The 25,461-nt window shown below is 46.5% G+C and overlaps 2 protein-coding genes across 5 annotated transcripts; one reads left to right on the top strand and one right to left on the bottom strand.

Moving 5' to 3' along the window:
* Positions 1–383: 383 nt before the first annotated feature.
* LOC136476760 (peroxisome biogenesis protein 5) lies at positions 384–14,721 on the bottom strand. 4 transcript variants are annotated; one of them, XM_066474705.1, is made up of 15 exons: positions 14,399–14,721; positions 13,536–13,661; positions 13,315–13,459; positions 12,561–12,757; positions 12,104–12,346; positions 11,683–11,796; positions 10,301–10,471; positions 9,725–9,897; positions 9,170–9,416; positions 8,182–8,266; positions 2,058–2,167; positions 1,622–1,846; positions 1,311–1,376; positions 956–1,050; positions 384–861 (listed from the first exon to the last, which is right to left on the bottom strand). In XM_066474705.1, exons 1-15 carry the CDS (start codon positions 14,513–14,515, stop codon positions 783–785), a joined length of 2,193 nt encoding a protein of 730 aa, XP_066330802.1. In that variant the 5' UTR covers positions 14,516–14,721; the 3' UTR covers positions 384–782. The 4 variants fall into 4 exon arrangements, with proteins under 4 accessions (XP_066330802.1, XP_066330801.1, XP_066330804.1 ...); XM_066474704.1 differs by having other exon boundaries at positions 11,683–11,802; positions 14,399–14,720; XM_066474707.1 differs by lacking the exon at positions 10,301–10,471 and having other exon boundaries at positions 14,399–14,720.
* Positions 3,245–5,740, top strand: LOC136476759 (uncharacterized). The gene has a single exon (XM_066474703.1). It carries the CDS (start codon positions 3,260–3,262, stop codon positions 5,738–5,740), a length of 2,481 nt encoding a protein of 826 aa, XP_066330800.1. The 5' UTR covers positions 3,245–3,259.
* Positions 14,722–25,461: the final 10,740 nt, after the last annotated feature.

Genomic DNA, 25,461 nt, shown 5'->3' with positions numbered 1-25,461 from the left:
CATTATCTTTGTGAGATTGGGAGAGAATCCAAGTGCATTGCTTGAGTGAAGCATTGCTGGTTCGGGAGCGGAGCGAGGCATACGGGAGTTGATTTTAGCCCTGTTCGGCTAGCTAAAAAAAGGCCGATGATGATTTATTATAAGAGAAAAACACTATTATTTCGCTAAAACGATACGATTGATAAGTTCAAACGAACAGGGCCTTTGTTTTTTAGACGAGCCCGGACATCTTAATGGTAGCAATACCGTGATGGAAAAGGATGCAAAACGGGGTTTCATTCACGCATTAGTTTTTGGTATTGCCCGTTCGTGCAAAACATGACATACCTGTAACAGCTCACTGGCGCACCACCAAGAAGCACCAACATTGCATTTCTTATTACTTCATTGAACAATTTCTTATTACTTCATTGAACAAGCAGGGGGTTCGTCCCCAAAATAAACAATTTATTATTCAATCATTCTTTTTATTCCTGTCGTGCCTCCCGTAAGTGTGTACTTACAGATGTATAGTCTCTCCTTTGCCACTATTGCCTTTTGCCATGATACTTCACATCAACTGGATCTGGATGTTGTTTCCCTACTCCCTATACATCCCCACACTTTGTAACAAAATTAATAGAAGAATCAACAGGCAAATACAAGATGCTACTGGTTTCCAAGTCCATTTCCATGATCATGAGTGCAGCCAATGATACCATTATCATGTGTCTTGCTAGTGTGCTGCTTCCTCCCATGGATGAAGATCTCTGCTGGATAGCTAATGTCTTGGGAGGGAGGACTCACAGAGGAAACTCTTTCTGAAGAGCGTCAAGGTTGCGGGCGTCGCATGCAGCAATCATGTCAGCTCGTGAAGCATTGCTGGTTCAAAATGGGTGGGGCATATTAGTTAACTAAAATCAGTGCTGCCTGTTTCAAGGTCCACATGTAGGTAAATCAATCGCACAAGGAATACCTAAGAGAAATCCTCAAGTATTGCCAGGCGTTGTCAGCTTTAGGGTTCATTGCAACTGCCCTTACATAGTATCGAATGGAATCCTCGTACAAACCCTGCATAAGCAACATAGAAGAAGTTGCGTCAATAGGGGTTATCAGGTCATGTGTTTGTTATACCTGTTGCCAATTTCCATGCATGCAAAAGTACCAGTTCACAAAAATACATAGTTCCATCAACATTTATGCTAGTGTTGTACTGTTGAGAAACTAAGATGATCAAAACCAAAATATTCTCTCATTTCACATAGCAGGAAGCGTGGTATTCTTAAAGAACCAATTGCACAGAAGATAACAGTCTATTAAAAAAGAATTACCTGGTTGGCATAGCTGATTCCCATATTCGCCCATGCACGCACATAGTTGGGTTTCAAGTCTAGAGCCTGAAAACAGAACATATTGTGATTAGTTCCAGATTTCAAATACACAAACAAGTCTTATTACACCAGCATGCTGAAATCTTGTTTACATTCCCTTCAAAATGAATAGACAAAGACCAACAAAATACCGGATCAGCAGCCATTTAAGGCATCAGACATGATATAAACAGGAATATATACAAATTCAGCTAGTTGTGTGGGCAAAAAGACCAATGTTAAAACATTAAACATGTTTCTGAGCTAATTACCTGCTGATACGCCAATATTGCATCAGCACTCTGGATGCTGTTTGCTTGGGTAGCACCAAGCTTGTTCCAGAGTGAATAGTCATGTGGTTTGAGCTGTAGTGCTGTCTTAAATGAAGCTATAGCTTTATCATACTCTCTTGATAGGTTGTATAAGACTCCCAGAACTATATGAACACTGGCATCTTCAGGTGACATCTGAGCAGCTTCATTAAACAATCTAACAACCTGATGAGACAAACATTTAGTATGGCAGAATGAAACTATTTAGAGAAATTAATATGTTGAAAGATATTAGAAATGGGCAAAAAGGACACGACTACAGCTAAAAACATCTAATCTTGATGCCCATCTGAAATCTGAAGATGCCAGAGTGCAATAAGTTAAAAGAGTAAACTGAAACATACACACTTAAAGTAGCATGCAGTCGTGTACTTACATCAGGACCATAAGGTGAATCAGTTGACTGCGGAGGGACAAGGCCACCATATTTTGGATGATTCTGAAGCCACCTATAAAGATACCTTAACGCTTCTCCCTGCTCCAATTCTGCATCAATTGCTAGAAGAATTAAACCCTTTCAAGATAACAAATAATTTGGTATTTTGATTAATCTTCTACTTGAACTAAATTTCAGAATGTTATATTGCATAATTGCTATTCCATTATTTGACATAAAGCTTGGAGGAGCATAGAAAAGTTTTCTGTTCTTTGAACATAGAAAAGGAAATAGACATGTTTTCCCTCAAATATGAATCATTTTAATAAGTTTTGTTTAGTTGTTCTGTTATGACCGGCATGCATTATGGCCGGCGAAAGGGTATTAGTGGCTAAGTCTAGATCATTTCTATAGAATCAGGGGGTTATTTTCATATTTCAATAGACGAGATAAATACTTGTGATCAGGGACTAATTTGGTAAGCAGAAACAATTATTGTTTCCGGCTTCCTCAGGGAGCCGGGAGAAACCCTAGCCGCCTTCTCTCTTCCGTGAACAGTACCGCGGCACTGTAGCGGCGGTGCTGTAGCGCCGCCACCCTCTCCCTTCGCGGGATCACGGCGCCCCGCCGTGGTCCATCGCGGTTTAGGCCTCGGCCCCCGATCTCTCACCCTTACAACCTCCGACCAATCGCCGGTAGGATCCGAAATCCTATCAACCTGGTATCAGAGATGTCAGGTCCCCAGCCCTCGGCCTCGCTTCCTCCGCTGTCCGCGCCGCCGCGCCCATCATCGCCGCCGCCCTCCACCTCGCTCGCTGTCCCCATGACCTCTGGGGCGATCGTCGCCCACTCAGCGGGCGCGAGCGCTCCCGTCGTTCTCCTGTCCCAGGAACAGACCTCGGTGGCCATTGCCGGGCTGAGCCATAACATGGCGGCCATGCAGGCCTCCATGGAGGAGGTGCGGGGCGTCCTCCAGGACCTGCTCCACGCCCAGCGGTCACCACCACAGCCGCCGCTTCCGCACCTTTTCCCCATGCCACCGCCACCCCCCGTCCCTGGCCGCGCCAACGCCCACCCTCGCGATCACATACCCGTATGGCATGCCGCCGCCGTCGTCCCACCACCCCCCACCCCGCCCGTCATCTGTTCCCATCCACCAAATCCAATTCCCTCGCTCGCCGTCCCCGATCCCGACGTGGGCGATGGCCACGTCGGCCCCGATCTATACGTCCACGACGCCGCAGCCGTCCTTTCCATACTCGGCCAGCCCAGCTGCGCCGGCGTTCCACGCCGCACCGTCGGTCTCCGGCGTCCTCTACGGCGGCATGGATGGCACTCTCATCCCGGAGGCGCCCCTGGCAGCAACCGACGCTGGAGTGTCTGCCTCGGCCGACGCAGCAGCGGCAGCTGCGGCCGCTGCCGGTGCCGACGCCGTCTCCGACCAGCTACCGCCGAAGTTCTACAAGCTGGAGTTCGCCACATATGACGGCTCTGAGGACCCGCTGAACTGGCTCAATCGGTGTGAGCAGTTTTTTTGCGGGCAGCGCACCTTGGCGTCCGACCGGACGTGGCTCGCGTCCTACCACCTTAAGGGCGCAGCACAGACATGGTATTACGCCCTGGAACAAGATGAGGGCATGCCGCCGTGGGATCGCTTCAGGTCCTTGTGCAACCTCCAGTTCGGGCCGGCCGTGCGGAATACTTGTATCTCCGAGCTGGCGCGGCTGCCTTTCCTGTCGACGGTTCAGGAGTACTCGCAGCGCTTCAACGCGGTACTCTGCCACTCTCGGAACATCTCCGGACCTCAGAAGGCCGAGCTGTTCGTGGGTGGTCTCCCCGAGCACATCAAGGTGGATGTCGAGCTCCGCGATCCGCAGAATCTCCAGACGGCTATGTACCTCGCCCGGGCATTTGAACGTCGCGCCGCGGCGGTCACCCCTCCGGCCCCTTTCCGGGGACCACGGCCACAGCAGCGGCAGGCGCTGCTGCCACCGCCGCGCGCCCCTGGAGGAGGCCACGGCCAGGCCGGGCCTGCCGCGCAGGCCGCGCCCAACACCCAGCAGGCGCCCGCGGCTGGCGCTCGCCCTTTCCATCGTCTCTCCCCGGCGGAGATGGTTGAACGTCGCCGGCAGGGCCTTTGCTTCAACTGTGACGAACCCTACGTCCGTGGCCATGTGTGCCCGCGGCTCTTCTACTTGGAGGCTGATGATTACATTGACGAGGACCTCCTGGCAGCCGACGCGGCGACTGATGAGCCTCATCCGGCGGAGGAGGAACAGGCCGCCGAACCTGCAGCAGCCAACGCCTTGGTGGTGTCCCTCCATGCGGTGGCCGGCATCCGCACGGAAAACACTATGCTGCTGCCGGTCTCCATCAAGGGCGTGCGCTTCCTAGCGCTTCTTGACACCGGCTCCACCCACAACTACCTTCAGAGTGCCACCATGCGCCGCCTGGGTCTTTGTGCCTCGGGGGGTGCGCAGCTCCACGTAACCGTCGCCAACAGAGATCGACTTCCGTGTGTGGGCATCGCGCGCAATGTACCCCTCGTCGTCGGGTCCGAGTCCTTCGCCATCACGTGCGTCGGCCTCGACTTGGGGTGCTTCGACTTCATCCTCGGCGTCGCCTTCCTGAAGACCTTGGGCCCTCTCCTATGGGACTTCGAGGCGATGACGTTATCGTTCTGGCGCCAGGGCAGGCGCATCTTCTGGCGCGGTGAGGGTGGGGCCACCGACGCGGCGTCGCAGGCGCCCACTGCGGCAGCGGCGGCTGTCTCCGAGCAGCCCCTGCTGGACCGCCTCCTACAGCAGCATGCCGCCATCTTCGCCGAGCCTCAGGGCCTTCCGCCTCCCCGCTCATACGACCACCGCATCCATCTCCTTCCGGGGACGACGCCTGTGGCAGTGCGCCCGTACCGGTACCCGCACCTCCAGAAGGATGAGCTGGAGCGCCAGTGTCGCGATATGCTGGCTCAGGGGATTATTCGGCCCAGCACGTCGCCGTTTTCAGCCCCGGTGCTGCTGGTCCGCAAGGCAGACAATTCGTGGCGTTTCTGCATCGACTATCGCGCCCTCAACGCCAAGACGTCCAAGGACAAGTTCCCGATCCCGGTCGTGGACGAGCTGCTTGACGAGCTCCATGGGGCTCAATTCTTCACTAAGCTCGATCTGCGCTCGGGCTACCACCAGGTGCGCATGCACCCGGACGACATCGCCAAGACGGCGTTCCGCACCCACCACGGGCACTACGAGTTCCTAGTGATGCCCTTTGGCCTCTCCAATGCTCCGGCGACATTCCAGGCCCTCATGAATGACGTTCTCCGACCGCTCCTGCGAAGGTTTGTGCTCGTCTTCTTTGACGACATTCTGATCTACAGCTCATCGTGGGCGGAGCATCTGCAGCACATCGCCATCGTCCTCAACGCGCTGCGTGCTCACCGCCTGCACCTCAAGCGCTCGAAGTGCTCCTTCGGCGCGACGTCGGTGGCCTACCTTGGCCACGTAATCTCTGCTGCGGACATCGCTATGGACGCCGACAAGGTGGCTGCCGTCGCGGCGTGGCGCCCGGGCCCTCCGGGGGTTCCTGGGGCTCGCCGGCTACTACCGGAAATTCATCCGGGACTTCGGCCTCATCGCTGCCCCGCTTACGCGTCTCTTGCGGCGAGACGCGTTTGTGTGGGACGCTGAGGCGGCGGAGGCGTTCCAGGCGCTCAAGCGCGCCCTCACTACCGGACCGGTCCTCCAAATGCCGGATTTCGACCAGTTGTTCATGGTGGACTGCGACGCTTCGGGCGTGGGGTTTGGTGCCGTTCTGCATCAGGGCGCCGGCCCCCTCGCTTTCTTCAGCCGTCCCTTCGCGGCTCGTCACTTGAAGCTGGCGGCGTATGAGCGCGAATTGATTGGTTTGGTGCAAGCGGTGCGCCACTGGCGGCCGTACCTCTGGGGTCGTCATTTTCTCATCCGCACTGACCATTACAGTTTGAAGTTTTTGTTGGACCAGCGCCTGTCGACGGTACCCCAGCACCAATGGATCAGCAAGCTGTTTGGGTTCGACTTCACCGTCGAATACCGCCCTGGCCGGCTGAACACGGTGGCTGACGCCCTGTCCCGCCGCAACACCGAGTCAGTGGCCGACTCGGGCGGGGAAGGGGGCGCCAGTGCGTGCGCCATCTCGGGCCCCTCCTTCGCCTTCATCGATGACATCCGCCGCGCGACGGTGACGGCGGCTGATGCGCAGCGGCTGCAACAGCAGTTGGCGGCCGGCGAGCTGCAGGCGCCCTGGCGCTCGGACGCCGGGCTGCTTCTCCACGGGCGCCGCGTCTTCGTGCCCGACCACGGCGATCTGCGCCACCAGGTGCTCTCGCTGGCCCACTCCGCTGGCCACGAGGGCGTCCAGAAGACTCTCCACCGCCTTCGCTCCGACTTCTTCGTTCCCGGCGATCGCACCCTGGTGCAAGACTGGGTGCGGTCCTGTGAGGTGTGCCAGCGCAACAAGACGGAGTCTCTACGGCCTGCCGGGCTGCTGCAGCCCTTGGAGGTGCCGTCCCAAGTGTGGGCGGACGTCTCCATGGATTTCATCGAGGGCCTCCCCAAGGTGGGCGGCAAGTCGGTCATCTTGACGGTGGTGGATCGCTTCTCGAAGTATGCGCATTTCATTGCGCTGGGCCACCCATATACGGCCACCTCCGTCGCTCGGGCATTCTTCGACGGCATCGTCCGGTTGCACGGGTTTCCCACATCCATCGTCAGTGATCGGGATCCGGTGTTTACCGGGCATGTCTGGCGTGATCTCTTCCGGATGGCGGGCGTCAAGTTGCGCCTCAGCACAGCGTTCCACCCGCAGACCGACGGCCAGTCCGAGGTGGTTAACAAAGTGATTGCTATGTACTTGCGCTGTGTTACAGGTGATCGTCCTCGCGCATGGGTGGACTGGCTCTCGTGGGCGGAGTATTGTTATAATACTTCCTTCCACACCGCCCTTCGCGCGTCGCCGTTCGAGGTCGTCTACGGCCGCCCCCCACCGCCCATGGTGCCGTACCAGCCGGGGACGGCGCGCACGGAGGTTGCTGACGCTCTCCTCCGTGGCCGCGACGAGATTATCGCGGAGGTTCGTCAACGTCTACTACAGGCCCAGCAGCTCGCCAAGCGGTACTACGACGCTGGCCACCGCGATATCGAGTTCGCCGTCGACGATTGGGTCTGGCTGCGCCTACTTCACCGCACTACGCAGTCGCTGGACCCCCGCGCCAAGCACAAGCTCGGGCCGCGTTACGCCGGGCCGTTCCGGGTCCTGGAACGCGTGGGCGCTGTTGCATACCGCCTGGAGCTTCCTGAGGGTGCCCGGCTCCACAATGTCTTTCATGTGAGCCTCCTAAAGCGCCATCGGGGGGAGCCGCTAGCACTGCCAGGTGCGCTGCCGCCGACCGTCGATGGCCGGCTGTCTCCGGAGCCGGCTCGGGCGTTACGGGCGCAGCAGCGCCGTGGAGTCTGGCATGTGTTGATCCAGTGGCGTGGGCTTCCGAACGACGACGCTACTTGGGAGCCCTTGGAGGATTTCCGTGTTCACTTCCCCGACTTTCAGCTCGAGGACGAGCTGTTTGCGCAGGCGGGGAGAGATGTTATGACCGGCATGCATTATGGCCGGCGAAAGGGTATTAGTGGCTAAGTCTAGATAATTTCTATAGAATCAGGGGGTTATTTTCATATTTCAATAGACGAGATAAATACTTGTGATCAGGGACTAATTTGGTAAGCAGAAACAATTATTGTTTCCGGCTTCCTCAGGGAGCCGGGAGAAACCCTAGCCGCCTTCTCTCTTCCGTGAACAGTACCGCGGCACTGTAGCGGCGGTGCTGTAGCGCCGCCACCCTCTCCCTTCGCGGGATCACGGCGCCCCACCGTGGTCCATCGCGGTTTAGGCCTCGGCCCCCGATCTCTCACCCTTACAACCTCCGACCAATCGCCGGTAGGATCCGAAATCCTATCATGTTCACTGTTCCTAGTGAAATAGCTCCACATCAGTGCAGAAATAAGATTACTTCCAAATCACGTGTCACTAGATTATCTCAAAGAGTGCTAGAGCAGATTAGGCAGGGTGTCAAATTACTCCCACAATTCCAAGCACTAACCATTTGTGTGACTAACACCAAGAGCAAGAAGAACTTCAAGGTTTGTCGGATTAGCTTCCAGCGCACGCATCATTGCTGCAATGGCCTGAATTCAAAGCAAAAAAATAGACAAAAATCAGCTTCATTAAAAGCAGAAGCATGGAACCCCTAGGTCATAGAACAATAGTTTACCATGCTAAAGTTTAACAACAGAAGTACATTTTCCTGACAGATTATAAACTGAGCTACATGCATATCATGTGTGTAATTATTGCAATTTACACAGAACTGCAATGAAGCATGGTTCACATATTCCTCATGAAAAGCATTCTGCATGCAGGACAACTATAAACAAACAAATTCAGTCTGTCTTTTGCCTCTCTGATTTGGTTAAACAATTCTTTAAAAATTCAGCTGGTGGGTAAAGACCTCCCCCATGTTTTTTTTACTTTGAGAAGGAACCTCAACCAATCCGACCGAGAACATCCCCCAAACCCCAGCTTCACCCTACGCAATTACCCCGGACAACTATAAACAAACAAATTCAATCTGTCTTTTGCCTCTCTGATTTGGTTAAACAATTCTTTAAAAACTCAGCTGGTGGGTAAAGACCTCCCACATGTTTTTTAACTCTGAGAAGGAACCTCAGCCAATCCGACGAGAAAATCCCCCAAACCCCAGCTTCACCCTGGTACAAGGGCCCAAAAACAAACAAAAGGCGCCACAGGCTGGCGCCCTGCTACTACTTTTTGGGTCGCTAACAGAGTTTTTGGTGCCAACAACCCTGGCCAGTGTCTCCCTCAACTAGGGAGCTTACCGCTACGCTACAAGAATACTCGCTGGTTAAACAATTCTTAGAAATTGATCTATTCAAAATTCAAAACTCATCGAATAAAAAGATACAAAAAAGACAGTGCACATATGTTTCAAGTGCAGGGTTGCCTATCGTGTATTTTAATATGATCCCAATTAATAACAAAGGTTTAAACATTTAAAGGAGATATATCACCTGTTGGTCATCATCATTTTCTGCATGTGTTACGCCTAACAACCTCCAACCTTCAGCATTATCAGGATTCTTCAAAACTTCAGCCTCTAAAGCAAGAACAGCTTCACTTAAGAGGCCCTTGCGGAAGAGCTCCTGTCCTTCCTGCATTGGATTAGGGTGACCAACATACGGGTTGTTCTCAGAAAAAACATAAACCCCTCGAGAGGTGCCCGAACTTTGTTTGAAAGATGACAAGTGTTCTTGGAACCTACAAAGAAAGAATGAAAAAGGATTACTGGTACAATAGTTATACCAAAGGGTTTTCTATAAAATCAACATAATTAACCAACGTCAATATAAACTAATTAGATAATTGTATTAACAATTTACCAAACAAGATGGATGTTGGAACAAATAACTCAATACAAAGTTCTTTTTTATAACAATTACAAAGTTCTTTCAGTATCTGATACAAAGATAGGTTTGACAAAACTCAAGAGGTACAAAATTTAACTCAATTATAATGCTATTCCATGACAAAGCAGATGTACAGAAGTACACGAAATTTCTACTTACTCATCTACCCAGGGATCAGCAGAGCTTTCGCCAAAACCACCTCCACTGAATTCCTCTGCCCATTCATCAGTGACATTTAATTTTGAGAACTCATCAACCCAGTTCTCATTTAGCGCACCTGGATTATGTTGACTAGAGAACTCGCTAACCCACTTATCCGCCCCTTGTGAAAGCTGGAGAATAAACAATAGTGGGGAAATATCATCAGAGCACGGCTGATTTGTGCGAACGAAACAAAAAGTGTGAGGCTGCCAACACCAGCACCAAGTATGCCAGAATGCTAGACGATTTGTATAAAGGATGCTCATTTCATCAGTGTCCTAGAGAGAATGATATCCAGCCACCATGGTCTGGAGATATCTAATCAGAAGCTTCAGCAGTCCTGCTAGTCTATACGGAATGAAATCATCCTGACACTTTCTAGTTTCTCGCACGTTCCTAGGTACAAAAGCTAAAATGTTGCATGTCATAAAGTGCCATGAAGTACCAACAAAGTATGAATTTTCATTTCTGATGATCAGAGAAAACTGATCCCCATTAAGCATGCCATGCATATATCCAACCGTCTAGTATTACCTCTTCATGCGCAAACTGATCCGCCCATGAGTTTGCATTAGCATTGTACTGTGTTTGAAATTCATCAGCCCAGCCACTGGATTGGGATGCTGAACCTTCTTTTACTTGATTATCTTCTATAATAAGTTCACCCCGGCTCATCTTTGAAACAAACTGGAAGAACTTAGAATTCTTCCCAAAAAGAAAAAAAAAATGGTATTGTCAGGTCCTTAAACAGGATGATCCAGATGACCTATGGTTTATATATGGCTGGTTGACATTGAGTCTTAAAAAATACTGAAGTCCTTACTGAACAACAATGGTTTGGATATGACACAATATACTAACTATAGCGCGGTATACAATGTGAACGATCAAAGAAGTAAGGCACGCCATACCCTCTCTGCATATATAATGAGTTACCCTGTGTCACTCCAGAAAGCAATACCATATTTTGAAAACTAAGGCATGTTAACTTTAAAGAAATCAAACATCCCTCCACAAAGCGACGTCCAATGGAATTTGCGTATGTTGCGTTGGATTTGTGGTCATACAAGAAGGGATCGAGTTCGGAACGATGATATACGTGAGAGATTAGGGGTAGCGCCAATTGAAGAAAAGCTTGTCCAACACCGGTTGAGATGGTTTGGACATGTGCAACGGAGACCTCCAGATGCACCGGTGCGTAGCGGAATCCTAAGTCAGGATAGTAACGTGAAGAGAGGCAGAGGAAGACCGAAGTTGACTTGGGTAGAGGCAATAAAAGGAGACTTGAAAGGATGGAATATACCCAAAGACTTAGCCTTAGATAGGAGTGCTTGGAAGACAGCTATTCACGTGCCTGAACCTTGAGTGCTTCTGATGGGTTTCAACTCTAGCCTACCCCAACTTGTTTGGGACTTAAAGGCTTTGTTGTTGTTGTTGTTGTTACTAAACTGGTGAATATGTGTCATCTATTGAAGTTAACAAGTTATCTATAAGAATAAAATGCAACAAAGCCCTCTATTACAAAATTTCACAGGATATGATAGGAAAAACACTCAACTTAGCTTGAATATCCAATGATATAAATGAACTGCATTCACATGTAGCAAAACGATACATCAAGATGTGCACATTGCCATGGGTTTTAATTATTAACGCATCACATCCAGCCAATCAAGTGTGTGCAACAAACATAGTAAAATACGACAAGTTATGATTCAATCAAAGTTTAACTCAAGTTGAAAAAAGTAGATACAAATTATCTAGCAAATCATAGTGCACATATAAAATGGAGCTTTATATTGTTGTCGCATTTCGGAAAACTAGTGCTAATAACTAAACTAATGGGGTTCGGTGGAGACCCTTAGGGGTAGCAATTTGCATCCCTAATATTTATCAAATCAGGTCATCACTTATACCTGAAACTTGGGATCATTATTACTTGCTAAAGTTTGTGCAAGCATTCGGGATTGCTCCATAGCAGCCAGGTTCGCCATGTTCGCTCCTCCCATCTGGCCCATGGCCATCTGAGACTGATGCTGCCACAATATAAAGAATTCATGAGAATTTGATGCACAGATACTAAAATGAACTTTGTCAGGCACAAGGATAATCAAAGAAGGGGCAACTCAATTTCAAGAATCCAGACTAGATATGGAATTTGATTAGGTGTAAATAATTCTGAGAAGGAAAATCCATAGCCATTCCATGTCCTACGGTCCTAAATATTTCTAAGAGGCCTTTCTAGTGAACTTGTTAATATAGAGGACAAAAGAGCATCTTTCAGGATTTATACTTTAGGTTTCGCGAATGCTAAACAAGAATCCTGAAAGATCTGACCTGTTCAAACTCAGAGGCCCAGCCATTGGGGCCATATTGTTGTTCGAAAGAGTTTGCCCAATTTTCCGGGTTATTATTTTGCTTGCCAAACTCAGTAATCCATTTATCAGCAGCATTATGCATCGGGGCAGGACCCATAGAACTTTGGGACTGATTCCAGTACTGTTCTAGTTCTGGGTATTGTCCATGCATAGGTCCTCTCATACGGTTGTCAATATCAAGCGAATGCAGCAAAGTATTGACCTGCCAAACATAAAAGAGTGAGATCATCAATAGACAATAAGCGAAATACAAAACTTGGAATGCAAAATTGAAGGACGTAGGTAATTTTGAGTTTGAGTGTGTCATACAATGCTAGTCAAACGCGTGAATCGAAGACAAACATTTTGAGTGAACCTCAAATGGTCTTAGGTAATTTTGAGTTTTGAGATTCACATGGGTAGAAATTATAAGCTACCTGAGCCTGTATATATTCTTCCGGTTGGTCAGAAAAAATATGCCGTGCCATTATGCAGCTACGATCACGTATGCACTGTTTGTCGCTTTCAGATAAACCAAGAGCAGCTGGTACTGGAAGAGGTTGAAACGGTACACCAGATGGGCCACTTGTGAGAAAGGAATGCAAGACACCAGACAACACTCTTTGTGGTGGACCTGAAATTAATTATGTTGACAGTCACTATAGTGTTTTTGTATTTCAGCATCATTGTAAACGGTAAAACTAGGAAAGTACGTGGACCCTGAGGTAATTCTCCATTTTCATATAGTAAGGTAGCAGAAAAATGCATCTATTTATCAAAGCATTAAGGCTTGTTCTCAATATATTAAACTTCAATCCTCGTAATCCAACATAATTTGGCATAAGAAAAACCCTCCAATGCATTCGAATATTCTGGAGTATGTGAGCATTGTGTATTAAAGCAGGAACTAGTGCACTATCGATGCAACCAAATCATTTGTCCCGAGCAAGATGGAGTAGGAAGTATCAAGTATACCACAGGTGAAATGAAACCCAACATGGGCCAACAATAATAACTATTAAGCTGTACATCATTACATCATTTATTCAGCAAGTTAGGAATGTTGCCAAGAAAAAAACTGGTGTGGCGCAACAAACTCATGAATTTATAATACTGTCAAATTTACATATGTGCAATGTGGTACACAGGCCAACATCTGGTCAAAGGAAATGCTAAAATCTAGAAATTTACCATCCAATGGCGGTTGAAAGGTTGTCCCTGTATTCTTATAAATTCGGTCAAATTCTGCTTCTAATCCTCCGAGTTCAGGAACCATTGGAGGCCGAAAAGATCCAATCCAATCATTAGCAGGACCACCATGAATAAATTCGGCGCCCTGCGGGTGCTCAATTACAGTTAGGACTTAGGAGTGTCTGGAAGGAACAAAAAGGAATGTTCAGAATAACCCTTACCTGTACAATAGGTCGCTGCTCTTGTTTGAACTCATTTTCTGAACCAGGGATGTTTGACAAGGGAGCAGGCGCGCTAAAGTCAGATGTAGATGGAACACTAACAGAACCAGGAAGTTCCTTTATTGACTGCACAAAGAAAATGTGTTGTTATAGAAAGATCTGCGTTGATGTTTACTACAACATATAAAAGCATTTGGATATCAACCACTGCAGAAATCTATAGATTCACTCCTGTTCATGTATCGCTGAAACATATGGTAGGATTAGTAGGTGAACCAGAAATTCTTACTTAGGATCGCTAATTACTGAGCACTTGAATGGGTAACTAAACATGCTGCCAAATGAAGCAAAATTGAAAAAAAAAATATCTCACTACTACTCTTCCACAGCAGAGAATGTCACGGGAGGAAACTACCTCGTGTTTGATAGATGAACTAACTGGAGTTGGAAGCTTGGAACTTGGAAGGCACTCGAGTATCAGGAACAGTCACTGAGACTGTACATAAAAAAATGATCTTCAACGACGTATACTGGGCAATTTCAGTTCCAGCTAAACGGACACACCACAGTCAGAGCCAAATGGCAGCGCAGTACAGAGATCAGTAGTTATCTTGGGCGCATCTAGTAGACTGGTGGTGGTGATATACTAGGCATCCACAATTACCCCACGAAACATCACGGGACGATCAAACTACCAACTTTAGAACAGCAGGAACGGTTCCGCTTCGGTAACAATCAGCGCAATTGTTCCGTCCATCCACGACAGCCCAACCCAAGGGGCACGATCCAAGCCCCCGCGGCATCGACTAAGCCTCTACGCTCGAGACTGTGCCGGCGGCACTAGGGCGGCTACGGAGGCTCACCTGCGCCTTGGAGGACTGGCCGAGGAAGGCGTTGGCGAGGGCGTTGAGGGGGTTGGACGACGAGGCGCCGTCCGGGGCGCAGTTGTTCTGGCCCGTGACGAGGTGCCGCAGCGCCATCTCCCCCGCCGGGCGGGCGAGCTCGCCGAAGCCGGAGGCGCGTGGCTACGGCCGCCGCTTCGGTCGCCGGCGACGTGGTGAGGTCCGCCTCGAGGGGATGGTGAGCTGTGCCGTGGAGGAGTCGGAGTCACCGTGCGGCGGTGGCTTTGCGGGTGTGACCCTGACCCGATATGGCCACAGCCCACACAGGGCGGGTAATGAGGTAACCGCGGCGGACACGTGACAGATTGGCCCGCGTACCTATGGGTAGTTGTGGAAACCTTTTTTTTCGTCTTTTATTTAAGTTTCGTGGTTAGTTGAGGGAACGAGACAACGAGTAACAACTTCCTTTATCTTATTCTTGTGCTTCCACATTGTGTGAAGGCATTGGAATTTTGCGAGTTTCCATGAAATTCCCACAGAATTGGAGAGAAAATTGTCGGGTCCAAGTCAATTGTGTTCATGCTAAATAGAATCACGTATGAGGTAGTTACGTAACACTTATGTTGTCGAGGGACAAAAAGCTTGTTAAGCTAGCTCAGTTGCTTATTTCAAAATTATTTCGATTCAACTCATCTTTATAAGATACTCATCATTTCTAAAATAAATGCAGAGGAGTCAACCAATCTCAAATTTAACTATATTTATAGAAAATAGTATTAATATTTCTACATCTCAAGTAGGTTTGCTAAAAAATATAACATGATTAATCTAATGATATTTATTTGATATGATAAATTTGATACTTTTTGTATATATTCAGTCAAAACTTAAGCTTGATTGATTCCTTGAAGTATGAGACGTGCACTTATTTTAACACGTAGGGAATATAAAAGTTGATTTATAATGACTTTAGATTTCGAATAGGCTCATTAATCTTATTTGAAGTTGGCTCTCAAATAAATAAGATTATATTAATTTAAAAAACTAAAAAAAATGCCTAGGCTGGTCTGCAATTGAGCTCTAGTGACCTGGCTCACCTAGAATTGAGTTTTGTCAAGTGGAAACTGAGCCCACTGCGACACCAAAACCGTCCTCCCTTTAACAGGTTGGCCAACAAGCCCATTAAGTCCACATGTTCGTGCACCACTCTTGACTTCTCACGTCACGACTCACGGACGCAGGCATCGCAAGACTGCACACCGCCACGCCCCCAAACCCCATCCGTCCCTAAACCTACTACCCGATGGCGACCGGTGAGGCTCCTAGCATACGACCGGCGGTGGGGCTCCTAGGCAGCTCGAGAGTACTAGTTAGGCTCCTAGGCGCAAGTGGTTGTCCAGCTGGGGCTGAAGCCAGAAGGGGTTGGTGAAAGAATTACTCACAAGCACCAACCATGAGGGGTTGGCGTGGAGCGCATTAGACAAGCAATCCACTCGAAGACAAAAGCTTTGTCTAGCGCTCGTGAGTGAAAGCTTGAAGACATGTCGTGATCATCTACAACTACTTCACCTGCGTCGACTGCTTCGCCTGCCTCAGCTACATCAAATGTCTTCGGCGAAGGCGGGAATTACAAAAACAAGGTACCAAGGGCTCAAGGTCAAAGGAGCAAGCTGCCAAGGACAGGGTCATAGAGGATAGAGCGAAAGGTTGCCACCAAAGACTAGTCGAAGACTAGCTGAGACAAAGTAGTCCTCGGTCTATCAATGTAAAGACGAAAAGTTGTGTACCGAGACCGAGTCATAATTGGGCCACACTTTGTTGTATTCAGCTATTGGGTTTTGAACTTTTGACTAAAACCGAATAGCTGATGGCTACTGTTGAGGGTGTGTTATGTGTTGGGAACCCCTATTATCATGTTCAGGACCCAATTACATAGCCTAGGGCTCATAAAACAATATTTGATGGCCATTTGTATCTTTAATGGCATTTTTTGTAAATATAAATCCCAACATGAGCCCTTTGTAGCCTCTAGTGGTATTTCTGTAAATATAAACCCTACCGGAAGGCATAAAGAGAACCTCCTCTCCCATCTTCCCTATAAAAAAAGAGAGGGGGAGGGAGAGAGATACCTTTTGGCTAGCTGATCACTTGCTTGCTTCCCTCTCTTCTCTCCTTCACTATCTCTTGTTGACAACATAGTTTGCATCACACTTCTCTGTTATCAATTTATCAGCCTAAATTTCAAAAGATTGCATCAGTCTAACACACAGAAAAATTTCATAAAAGAGCTCAATTAATTCTAGTTATCAATATTATAGTCATGTCTTACCCTATGGATAACAAATTATTGTCTCTAAGTCCTTACAAAATATGGAAGATTTTTGAGAAAGTGCTTATTATCAATAGATAAATACATTACCAGAACATACAGGAATACAAGCACCTGAAGAAATAACATAAGTTATGTTTTTTATCATAGTGCACATATCATACTTAGCCTCATTTTGCGTGATGTTTTGTCACATACTGAACCAAAGATGTTTTCTCGACATTGTGAAGACCCATCACCAGAGAAGATTTGCCCACCCCAACTTAGCAAGCGTGATTCCCATTGAGAGATGACTTGAACATAAAATTAATTTGTTATGCAACAATAAACAATTTTAAACTCCACAAATAACAAAATTATTGTTAATCCACGCTATCTATAAAACTACAAAGAATTGTATTGAGAACAACGAAAACGGGTCCAAATCCAAACCTCGGCTTCCATGAGATCTATTTTGTTGAAGATGACGTGAAAGTGCAATCCACCATCTGAAACTAATGAATAAGGAACTTAGGATATCCGCAATCATATTTTTAGTTGTAAAAGATACAAGATATGATAGGATTATGTTAATTTAATAAAAAAGACTAAAAAGAATGTAATTGGCTCTTTATCCACATGGTTAAGTATGCAATTGAGCTCTAGTGTCCTGTCCACCTAGAATTGAGTTTTGCCCAGTGGAAATTAAGGGCTTATTTGGATTCTTTGGTCTAAAGTTGAGTGGCTAAAGTTAAAGACTAAAACTTTAGACTACTTGCTCACTTATGCAGTCAAAAGTTTTTGTGAGGCAGTCTAAACTGTATACCTTCTATTTAGAGTCTCAAGAGTTAGAGTGGTCTAAAGTTTAGACCATGAAATCCATTTAGTGGCTAAACTTTAGACTATGAAATTCAAATAGTGCCTGAGCCCAGGCGATGCCAAACTCGTCCTCCCTTTAACAGGCTGGCCAACAAGCCACTGGGTGTTTGGTTTGGACGCCAGGCAGCTTTCTCAGGCCATTGATTTCGGTGGCCTGGCGGTAGGGATCGCTGCCTGGCCGGTGCTCGCCAGGCCAAGTACGCATCCAAATAGCCCATAAGTCCACATGTCCGCGCACACCTCTAGGTGCCGTTTAGTTTGGGGGAAATGGGCACTGGATAGAGAAATAGTTGGTTGGATAGATTTTATCCCTTGTTTGGATGGTGGGAAAAGGAAATGAAGCTCGATACCTCCGCGCTCTCTCTCCTTTCCCTTCGCTCCCTCTCTCTTCTGCGGCTACTCTCCCATAGAAGCGTGACACCTAGGGAGCCTCACTAGCGGACGACCGCCGCCGCAGCCAACCCGACCGACGTCGCTGCCCGGTTTGTTGCGAGCCGTCGGTGAGCGAGCGAGGAAGGCATGGGCACGGGCCCCCTACATGGCCTGGCCTTGACTGGCCGCCCTACCACCATGGGCGTGCAGACAGCCGCGGTCCTCGCCAGCCGACCCACCATTGCGGCTGTGGGCTGCGGGGCGAGCTGGCTCGCTTGAGGATGAATGTTTTTTAATTAAATTAAACTTGGGGGTCCCACTCAACTCAAACCCAAACTCAGTTCCATCTGAACAAAGGATTGGACTACAATATGGCATCCAGGACCCTAACTCAGGCTAGGCAAAGATCGACGCCAAAAAAACCAAACTCGAACAAAAAAACCAAAATATTGGTCCTCGGTTCCTATCTCGGTTCTCATTTTGGAAAGACCGATGTGCAGTCAGCGAATGTTTTTTATTTCTAACACTTTTTTAAAAATATTTCCAAGTTTGACACTGTATTTTTTCAAATCTAACACGTTTGGCCGCGCCTATTGCCCTGGCGTGGCCAAACAATGTTGCCGCGCCATGCATGGTGGCGCGGCAGAGGCGATGACATGGCAAGGCCCCGGGGCTTGGCCGGTGATGTGGCAGGCGCTGCCACACTGTATATCTTGGTGCGACATTGCCGCGCCATCACGCATGGTGTGGCAGCGCCGAGTATATGTCACGCCGCGAGCCTCCCTCCCTCGCTCTGCCTTACTTCGAATGGAGTTGGAGGGCGCCCGCGTCGCCCCCTCCTGCCTTTCCCAAGGGCTACTGCAGCCCAGTGCTCCCTACCCGCCTCCATCCCTCCCTTCCCCCAAGTGTCTCCTCGGCCTCGGTCATGGTAATGATGCTCTTATTTGTTGTTTGAATGGTGGATTCAAAGATTATGAATGGTAGCTAGGGTTTGGAGGAAAAGTATATTTAGGAACTATGGGCTAGGGTTTAGAGGAAAATATTAGTTCGATTTTGGCAATGTGAATGTTAATTAGTTAGTTAGAAGTATGTTTACCATGTTTAGTGTAAGGTTTATTTTTGTTCCTATAAGTGTTGGTTATATTATTTTAGTTGTAGTACAAATGGTTCTTCTTTACATTAATTGTGATGTTTTGATTGATGTTTAATTACAACCGTTTTGTTAGATGCAAGACATGTATCGGGAGGAATTTTAGCGAAAACGGGGTCGTCCTAGAGAATTATACCCCAACGCGTCTAGCAAAGATGCCCCTGTCCCTCCTGACCTCCCTGTCCCTAACTATGACTGTGGTCATCCAACCGACGTGTTTTAATCAAGACATCCGAACACAATGGCGTGTTGCTTCTACACATGCAGTCGTTTTAATGTAAGTAATTATTTCCACTTTCTTTTTTTCTTCATTCGTGTTATTAGGTTACTAATATTTTGTTGGAATCTTATTGTGTAGGCCCATGAGAGTTGCTTTTTCTTTTAGTGGATTGACGGTCCAGACAAGTTTGACCCAAGGTACCTACTTTTCAACGATTGGTGGAGAGGGAGACATCCACGTGAGCACTTCGAGCGGTGGGTTCCACGTCCCCCTACCCCCCCCCACCAACGATGGGTAAGGAGAAGCACCTAGCCGCAGTTAGATGACTCAAGGAACCTCCTCTGTGCGATTGTAGAGATCGAGCTGTGATAAACCCTGAGAATACGTTGGAGTTTGTGTGTCCCAACAAGTATGAAGTAAGTGGAAAGTGTATCTGTTTAAATGTTTAGCTCTATGTGTTTATGTACTAATGTCACCTCTTTTAGGTGTTTGCATTTGCGAAGTGTCATTTCAAGGAGTGGCTCTATGGTCCTAAGAATCAATGGCCGCAAGAGCCGCCAAAGGCAAAGGAAAAGAAGAAAGAAAGGGTAATTTTCAAAGCACCTCCTATCATGTGCGAATGTGGTGTTAAAGCCAACTACGGCCTAGTCCCTTCAGAGCTTGGAGTAGGCCATTATTGCAGTCATATGGTTGACTATGATGAGGTTGGTTATTGTTGTGGAAAACATGAAATCGTTTTTTCTTTTGCAAAGAGTTATGATCTAATTTTTTGTTTGAACAGAGCACTAGGAAATGCAAGTGGGAATCTTATGATGGTCAAGCTAAGTTCTTGGATGACTTAAAGGGAAGGCAAGTACTTGCACGAAAGAGGGGATATGAACCTCAGTACATTAACCTCTTCGTTAAACAACGGAAGAAGGACATGTGGGAGTTTGCTAGACAGCGCAGTATTCGTAACCCGATCGGTGTCAGGTTTGACAAATGGGGTTGGAGAGACGGAGGGCATTAGAGGAGGAGAGGGCAAGGAAGGCTACAATGGAGGAGGAAAGAGTATAGATGCAGGTCTTGAATGATCATGTTGCTGCATTGTGTGCCATTGAGTCATTTACAGCCTTGTTATTTTCGTTGCCTGCTTTAAAATGTAATATAGTTGTGTTGCTAACTTATTGCATTTTATACATGAAGGGATTAGATACAGCGAGGAGCATGCCATAGAGGTGGCCCATGCAAGGTATTAGGAAAAGAAGTTACATGAGTATAGAATGCGAGCTGGTCGCATCATTCTATCTCTGATTATGTTGGATGATGAGAGGGGCGAGGATGACGATGACATTGCCAGGTTAAGCGATCTCATCGCTCTAATGGAGGCAGCTTGCAGGCGAAGGAGGATGAGGATGACACTGGCATACTGGGTGAACTCATCGCTCTAGCAGAGGCGGGCTTCAAGGTGGATGAGGATGAGGACATGTTCTTCTCTTAGGCCATAGAGGCCATAGATGAAACAGAGGCTGCTTACTATAGGTGACAAGCAGATTAGGGCAATGCAGGTGACCCTAGCCATATGAACGAGGCGAAGGAGAATGCATTCTTGTCTTAGGCCACAGATGAAGCAGAGGATGCTTACTACATGTGATAGGCAGATCAGGGCAATACAGGTGAGCCTAGCCACAGCAAGGAGGTTGTGGTAGAGGATTGGTACTCGAATGATGAGTTACTTACATAGTATGTTTCTGACTGAGGCATGCATGTATTACATGTGCTGTATTTCATTATCATGTCATGTATTGAACTTTTCGTTGTGTCCCATTTGTCATGTATTTGATTTGAAGTTGTGATGCACTGTATGATGAGTTGTTAGAACTTTCATTGTGTTGTCTAGTGTCACATTTGAACTATTGATGTGTTGTACCCATGTAACCTACACTGTACCCATGTAACTTTCATTGTGTTGTCTTGTGTTGTCATTCGCCACAAAAAATTCTATTAGAAACTTACTCAAGCGTTGAAAAATATTCATAAGTGGTACAACATCTTTAGTTTTTGAAACATCAGGCAAATTGTGTAACGTAGTGACTAAGTCGGGTAATCTATGTTTTTATAAATTTTGTTCTTAGTTGAAAAGCTTCCTCCTATAGTCGTTAGTCAATGGATGCACCTCTGTATGGCCTAGCTGCTGCCACGCCATGCATGACCGCGTGCCAAGCCCACTGTGCCATCCTTGGCGGCATAGCAAATCTTCTAAGAAAGAGCTTAAAGATAAACATGATAAACTTGAGTGGGTGCACAAAGAGCTCATCACTAGCCATAACAAGCTAAAAGATGAATACACTACTCTCAAGATTAATCATGACAATCTTATTATTGCTCAACAATTTTTACCCAATGAGCCATATGATGCTACTAACGATGTTGTTAAGATTGATATAGCTATATCATGTGATGATTTAATTGATGAGAGCATTGAGCAAGGATCTAGTGGCAAAGGCAAGCAAGTGGTTGAGTGCAATGACTATGATAAGTATGTCAAGCTCAAGCATGACAATGAAAAGCTAAAGAAAGAGTTTGAAGAGTTCAAAACCCACAACACCATTGTGCTTGAAACTCTTGATCATGATGGAAACTTGATTCTTGAGAATGAGAAGCTAAAAGAAGAAAACAAGAAACTCAAGGAAGAAAGAAACAAGGTTGCACTCAAGGAAGATAAAAGTAGTGATGCACTCAAGGAAGAGAACAAGAAGCTCAAGTTGGAAAAAGAGCATCTTAAGATTGGATTGAGCAAGTTCACTAGAGGCAAATATCTTCAAAGTGAGCTCCTAATGAACACCGTCATGAAGATGGATAGAAGTGGCATTGGGTACATGGCAAACAAAGAGAAGAAGGCTCAAGCTCAACAACAACAATCAAAGCCAAAGCCAAAGCCAAAGAGATGCTTTGAGTGTGGACAAGAAGGCCATTTTGCTCATAAGTGTCAAACTCCACCACCACAACCCTTACCCAAGCATGCTAGACCCTTTGCCTTCAATGCTCACTACATGCTTAGAAAGGATTCTAGTGGAAAGATGAAAGTGATGTTCTTAGGACCTCCAAATAAGAATAGGCCTAAGAAAATTTGGGTTGCAAAATCACTTGTTGAGAAGGTGAAGGGCCCTCAACAAGTTTGGGTTCCTAAAGCTTGATCTCTTATGTGTAGGTGAACTACAAGACTGGTGGAAGTCATTGGGTTATTGATAGTGGTTGCACACAATATATGATCGGTGATCCTCGTATGTTCACCTCACTAGATGAAGAAGTAGATGAGCAAGAAAGAATCACATTTGGAGATAACTCAAAGGGCAAGATCAAAGGATTGGACAAAGTGGCAATATCAAATGATCATTCCATCTCCAATGTGCTATATGTTGCTTCATTGAGTTTCAACTTGCTATCCATTGGACAATTATGTGATCTTGGCTTCCAATGCTTGTTTACCGAGAAGGAGGTTGTTGTATCCAAGAAGGATGATGATCACGTGATATTCAAAGGATTTAGATACAACAACCTATATCTAGTGGACTTCACCTCCGAAGATGCAAACTTGAAGACATACCTATTCACCAAAACAACACTTGGGTGGCTATGGCATAGAAGACTTGCTCATGTTGGGATGAGCTCACTCAAGAAGCTTATGAAGAATAATTTGGTGAGAGGGTTGAAGGATGTGAAGTTTAAGAAGGACAAGCTTTGTAGTGCATGTCAAGCCGGCAAGCAAGTTGCAAATACCTATCCAACAAAAGCTTTCATGTCAACCGCAAGAGTGCTAGAACTCCTTCACATGAATTTATTTGGACCAACAACATACAATAGTTTGGGAGAAAATCTTTATTGTCTTGTGATTGTTGATGATTATTCAAGGTACACATGGGTATTCTTCCTTCATGACAAATCCGAAGTTGCATCTTGCTTCAAGAAGTTTGCCAAGAGAGCACAAAATGAATTTGAAGTGAAGCTCAAGAAGATACGAAGTGACAATGGAAAATAATTTGACAACACAAACATAGAAGCCTATTGTGATGAAGTTGGAATCAAACATAAAGTCTCCGCAACATATACTCCTCAACAAAATGGTGTAGTTGAGAGGAAGAACCGGACATTGATCACTCTTGCAAGAACAATACTTGATGAGTATAACACCCCTGAAGCTCTATGGGCGGAAGCAATCAACACCGCATGCTATGCATCCAACCGCCTATTCCTTCAAAAGTTCCTTGGCAAGATACCTTATAAGTTGCTCAATGGAAAGAAGCCGAATGTCTCCTTCTTTAGGGTGTTTGGTTGCAAATGCTACATCTACAAGAAGCGGCAACACCTAGGGAAGTTTCAAAGATGTTGTGATGTTGGGTTTCTTGTTGGTTACTTATCAAAGTCCAAAGCGTATAGAGTATTTAATCATGCCACCAGCTTGGTTGAAGAAACATATGATGTGGAATTTGATGAATCTAACGGCTCCCAAGGAGCACATGAGAATCTTGATGATGTAGGTGATGAACCATTGAGGGAGGCTATGAAGAACATTCCGGTTGGAGACATCAAGCCTAAAGATGATGTACAAGTGATTGATCCACCTTCTTCATCAAGTATGCCACAAGATGATGAAAAAGATGAGAGAGTGGAAAATAAAGATACTCATGTCTCCTATGAACAAATGGTGGTACAAGCACAAGATGTTGATGCTCCACAACCTCCCCCTCAAGTGGTCAATAGAAGAAATACACCTCTACTTCAAGATCATCCATAAGATCTCATCATAGGGAGTCCATCAAAGGGTGTAATGACTCGATCTCAAAAACTTACTTCATTTATTGCTCATCACTCTTTTGTCTCTTGCTTTGAGCCTACTAAGGTAGAGGAAGCTCTTCAACATCCGGATTGGATCAATGCCATGCATGAAGAGTTGAACAACTTCACCCGCAATGAAGTTTGGACTCTTGAAGAGCGGCCAAAGGGTGCAAGAGTCATTGGAACAAAGTGGGTGTTTCAAAACAAGCAAGATGATCAAGGTGTTGTTGTGAGGAACAAGGCAAGACTAGTTGCAAAGGGGTTCTCTCAAGTTGAAGGTTTGGATTTTGGAGAGACCTTTGCCCCGGTTGCAAGATTAGAAGCCATCCGTATCCTCCTTGCATATGTATCACATCATGAAATAAAACTTTATCAAATGGATGTGAAAAGTGCATTTTTAAATGGCTTTATTAATAGACTAGTCTATGTTGATCAACCTCCTGGGTTTGAAGACCCTAGATATCCTAATCATGTTTATAGGTTGTCCAAGGCATTATATGGGCTTAAGCAAGCCCCAAAAGCTTGGTATGAGCGCCTTCAGGACTTCCTCATTGAGAAGGGCTTTACCATTGGGAAGGTCGACAACACACTATTCACCAAGAAGCTTGATGGGCATATCTTCATTTGTCAAGTGTATGTTGATGATATCATCTTTGGATCATCAAATGAAGATTCATGCAAAGAATTTGATGAATTGATGTCGAAGGAGTTCGAGATGTCAATGATTGGAGAGCTTACATTCTTTCTTGGTTTTCAAGTCAAGCAAATGAGAGAAGGGATTTTCATCTCTCAAGAGAAATATACTAATGATCTTCTCAAGAGATTCAAGATGGATGAATGTAAGCCAATGAAGACTCCAATGCCAACCAATGGACATCTCGACCTAGATGAGGGAGGTAACCCGGTTGATCAAACTCTCTACCGCTCTATGATTGGTAGCTTATTGTATTTGACCGCATCTAGGCCCGACATCATGTTTAGTGTGTGTATGTATGCTAGATTTCAAGCTAATCCTAAGGAAACTCATTTAATTACCGTAAAAAGAATCCTTAGGTATCTTAAGCACACACCAAGCATTGGCCTTTGGTATCCCAAAGGAGCTAGATTTGAATTAATTGGCTATTCCGATTCAGATTATGCCAGATGCAAAGTTGATAGAAAAAGTACACCCAGAGGGTACCATTTGTTTGCTAGATCACTTGTGTCTTGGTCCTCCAAGAAGCAAAATAGTGTGGCTTTGTCCACCGCCGAAGCGGAATACATTACCGCGGGTGCTTGTTGTGCACAAATACTTTATATGAAACAAACTTTGCTAGACTATGGTATAGTTCTAGATAAAG

The sequence above is a fragment of the Miscanthus floridulus genome, chromosome 8 (assembly GCF_019320115.1).
Source record: "Miscanthus floridulus cultivar M001 chromosome 8, ASM1932011v1, whole genome shotgun sequence".
Taxonomy (NCBI): domain Eukaryota; kingdom Viridiplantae; phylum Streptophyta; class Magnoliopsida; order Poales; family Poaceae; genus Miscanthus; species Miscanthus floridulus.
This window is presented reverse-complemented; position numbering and strand designations above follow the sequence as displayed.